The sequence below is a fragment of the Mchenga conophoros genome, linkage group LG23, assembly GCF_057382185.1.
Source record: "Mchenga conophoros isolate Kocher_MC1m ecotype Shallow Benthic linkage group LG23, M_conophoros_male_GT1.1, whole genome shotgun sequence".
Classification (NCBI taxonomy): Eukaryota; Metazoa; Chordata; class Actinopteri; order Cichliformes; family Cichlidae; genus Mchenga; species Mchenga conophoros.
In genome coordinates this window covers 23,227,585-23,231,727 of record NC_140547.1, presented here as the reverse complement: position 1 = coordinate 23,231,727, position 4,143 = coordinate 23,227,585, and the positions used below count along the sequence as shown (strand labels likewise).

Below are 4,143 nucleotides of genomic sequence, written 5' to 3'. Positions count from 1 at the left end.
CAGTGACTCATTAGGCAAGTTGTAATATTTTTTTTTAAACCAAACCACTAAGGATACTAAGGATATTTCAACTAATCTATCTATCTATCTATCTATCTATCTATCTATCTATCTATCTATCTATCTATCTATCTATCTATCTATCATTTTATACTTCAATAACTTGTAATTTGAAAATAGAGGCTGGGGTACTTACATATTCATAAACTTCACATTTCATATCATTACAGTACACAGAGGTTTCACATCACTTAAAGAAACTTTTTCTTTTACTGCAGTTCACTTATTACAAAAAGAAACAAAAGTGCACTCAATACTTGTCAAACTTAAGATTTTAAGATTGCACACGAGATTTTCATGGACTTCATTACAACAAAATGGCTCCATCTAGTGTTCACTCTCAGATTTTCTATAAGGCAGTTGATAGTCAGTAGTCTAAAATTAACTGAAGAGCAGCTTCATTTCATTCAGATTCGAGTTAATATTAATAGAAAATTCTGATTTGCATTTTCAGAAAGAGATAAAAAAAAAGGAAGCGCTGTGAGGCTTGTACAACACGGCGCTCATCAGTAGGTCTAAACAATTAAAAAATAACACAAAAAAAATTGCTAATGCACTCTGTTAGAGTTAAAATCTTTAATAAAAATCAGGGTCTAACAAGGCAGTTGTTTGTTTTAAGTGGTGACGAGCTAAAAAACCTTGGAAAGCAATCTTAAACAGGATTCATGCATTCTGAGTGATCAAGGTTTGCACGCCAGCCAGTAGAAATAATGCATAATCATCATGACTTCTGTCTTAGGAGAGGACACCTTCATTGCAGACATCAACCTGGGATAAAAGACAGAGAGACAGAATGGTTCATTATGATTTAGAGGAACTATTGGATGACAGATTATGTGAAGTTGTAAATTAACAGCAACCTCCAGAGGCTCTATCCTTCATTAAATTAGGCAAACATGCAGGTGAAACTCTTTAAAGAGACAGAACAAAGTGAAACTGTTTAAATCTTCCCAAACTTTAACAGTAATTAAATACAATGTCATACTTATATCCATGTAAAAGTTATGGCTCAGCAATTCTCCTCCATATATTGTGCTTGCTGAGCTATTCTCTCATGTCACTGGCGGGGGAATTAATGGGGGCTATATTATCAAAGCAGTAAAAGCCTTCAACAGTTAAGCTTAGTCAAGCAATGTTTGGCTTTTCTGATTAATGCCCCAGACTGTGCCAGTTTGATAATCAGAAATAAATTAAGCTGGGAAGATTACAGGAATCAACGGTCAGCGCCAGGTGAAGGGAGGTGAGGGTTCAAGGCCAGGAGTTAACGACTAGACTGGTGAAGTTCAATGTCTCACTTGTTCCTGATATGGTCAGAGAGATGTTTGGCCTCGGCGGGGTCCTTATTCTTCAGTTTCTGGTAGCTGGAGAAGGTCTCCACCATGCCAATATATTGACTCAATGGCAGGGTTCTTTTCGTCTGCAGGCACTCGTTCCTGGACACATTTGGACTCATAAATAAGTATGTTCTGGTCAATGTAACTGAAGTCAACTTCTGGCAAAGCTTCTGAGAACTCACCACTCTTTGTCTGGGTAAGAGCAGGAGTTGAACATGTCTAGGTAGATCTTCTTAGAGGATTTTCCAATGTAGGGATCTCGGAATGGAAGCAGGGCACCATAAAACTGGTGGGACAAAGAAAGAAAGCAAAGACAAACTTTAAAGCTTTTTGGGGAAAGCATTCATTTATAGTGGCTGAAAACCTACATCAGTACTCTATTTCTGCACATGAGCTTTTAGATTTGGGATGAACCTCTTTGCATATGTCATTGAGAGTGCTGGAGATGTCTCCGTACTCAAGCTCCATGTCCATGGTGTAGCTAAGGAGAGCCAGGCAGCCTCCAGGCTTCAGCACCCTGTCAGCCTCCTTGAGGAACCGCTGGTGATCAAACCAATGAGCTGCTGTCATGGCACTCAAAAGGTCCACCTCTCCAGATGTAAATGGTAGCTCTTCTGCTGGACACTGCCTGATGTTAAGGTGAACAGAGTCAGGACAAGGAAAAAATAGGGCCCATTATAGATGGGAGAGATGAATAAGGGAAAAGCTTTGAATAACAAAGCATATTCTTGCTTTTGTGGATGATCTTATTTGGATTCTCTTCCATTTGTAGAGGAATAATATAATTCAATGCTGGTAATTTAGTTTAGGGCTCAAGTCTCCAAGGGCAGTGCAAACATGTCGCCACTTTTTTCTCTGGAGTTTTCTTTCAAAATTTAAAACCACTCATCCATTTGCAGCCCATCCAAGTCAGAAAGTGGGAGTGGAGCCCATCCCAGGTGTTGCAGGTTCAACACCCCCTGGACAGGTCACTAATCTCTTGCTAGGCAAACACATAGAGTAAGAGCCATTCACGCTTACTTTCCCACCTAAGGTCAATTTAGAATAATCAACTAATCTCACTCCATGTTTGTCTTTGGACCGTGAAGGGGAGAAAAGACCCGTGCCTGGATTCAAACCTAAGACCTTCTCATGATGCTAACCTCAGATCGGATGAAACAACCTGCTGAAGTTAAGAACATCGATATGTGTCAATATCTGTCTGACAGGTGGGTGTGGGACTTATAGAAGACCACTTTGCCTGGTACTGATTGCGGGTCCAAGTGCTTCTGATCAAGGCCACGTCCCATGGATAATATGAGGCCACCGGTGACCCCTGTAACACTAGAATTTGATCTTCTATGATGGTTTTGTTTGAGAATGCTACCCAAAGTGGTAAGCTCTTTGCAAAGAACTTACAACCATGTTTATCTAAAGCTATCTTCATCTACAACAATCAAGGAATGATTGACGTAATGTAGCCTTTACTTAAAGAACTGCCCCAAAAAACGAAATAATTACATAATGAAGATGCTGAAGAAAGCACAGAACCTTTGACACATTGGTTTATCTAAATCACAGCCTTTATTTCACATCCACCACATTTTGTTCCCCTTCACCTGTATGAGACATTTGGAGGGTTCTTATTGGCTTGCGCTGTCTCTATCTGGACGGGGCTGACGTCGGTTCCAACCACTTTGGTGAAGTATGGAGCCAAAAGGGTCGTCCCTTGCCCCGATCCACAGCCTACATCCAGTGCAAGGTTGAATGGTTTTGGTGTCTAAGAGAAATGCTGTGATTTTAGAGTACATTTAACTGCCTGAATGTAATAGAACATTAATAGATAGAGACACAGGATTTGTTCAAATGCTATCAAGCACATAAGCATAAACACATACCCTTTTCTCCATAAAGTTCATAACTGTGCTGACCAGCTCCTGGGGTGCCACTCTGTACTGCAGGTAAGCCGCTGCATGATCTTTCCCCTCAAAGAGCCGCACAGCCATGTTGCTCCAGCAGTGTGCCTGCAGACTGTATGCAATATGTGACTGAATACTATGACTCGGTACTTTGAGCTCGTCTTTATTTAACCACCGAGTTGAAGATTAACTGCCAGAGCTGTGCACTGTGCACCATGTGCTACGGCTCGCAATTAAACTATGCATGGGATCAATTCTTTTAAAATGTAGCATCGCAGTTAATGATCAACTAGGTGGCACATGACGATGGGAATGACATGCATTACACAGGCAACAATAAGCTTAACTTTACACGCATATTACAAAAAATATTCAGGACTTTATATTCAAACATAGCATTTGTCTTATAGTTTTGGTCAAGAATGGAAAAGCATTTTTATTATTATTACTTCTCCTACAGATTCAGTGCTGTGCATTCATACGTCTGCACCTTTAGGCAACAATCAGCAGATGGCAGTAAATGCTCACATAGATATGATGCTGTGTGCTGAAGAAGCAGACAGCTGCTGAAAATAATTTAAAAACAAATTTTTCATCAGTTGAACTTGAAAGAAGTCATCTCCTTGTTTATTCTTACACAGAGTTGTACATTGATATTATGACTATCTGGAGAAAATTAAAGTTTGATAAAAACTCTTATTATATATTTTATACTCAAAAATGTATCTGCTCCTGCAGATCGACTCCATATAATCTGTTCAACCTCACACTTTGGTTCCAAGAACATCCTGAAGTAATTTAAGTTGGAGGCTCTTCAAACAGCCTCAGCCTTGTATTTTCTTACCAATCAA

General features: G+C 39.7%; 1 protein-coding gene across 1 annotated transcript; it reads right to left on the bottom strand.

Annotated features, from left to right (window-relative positions):
• Positions 1–240: 240 nt before the first annotated feature.
• Positions 241–3,412, bottom strand: LOC146547254 (putative methyltransferase DDB_G0268948). Its single transcript, XM_085264560.1, has 6 exons — positions 3,272–3,412; positions 2,993–3,153; positions 1,809–2,022; positions 1,577–1,680; positions 1,356–1,493; positions 241–828 (listed from the first exon to the last, which is right to left on the bottom strand). Exons 1-6 carry the CDS (start codon positions 3,377–3,379, stop codon positions 741–743), a joined length of 813 nt encoding a protein of 270 aa, XP_085120686.1. The 5' UTR covers positions 3,380–3,412; the 3' UTR covers positions 241–740.
• Between the last annotated feature and the right edge of the window lie 731 nt (positions 3,413–4,143).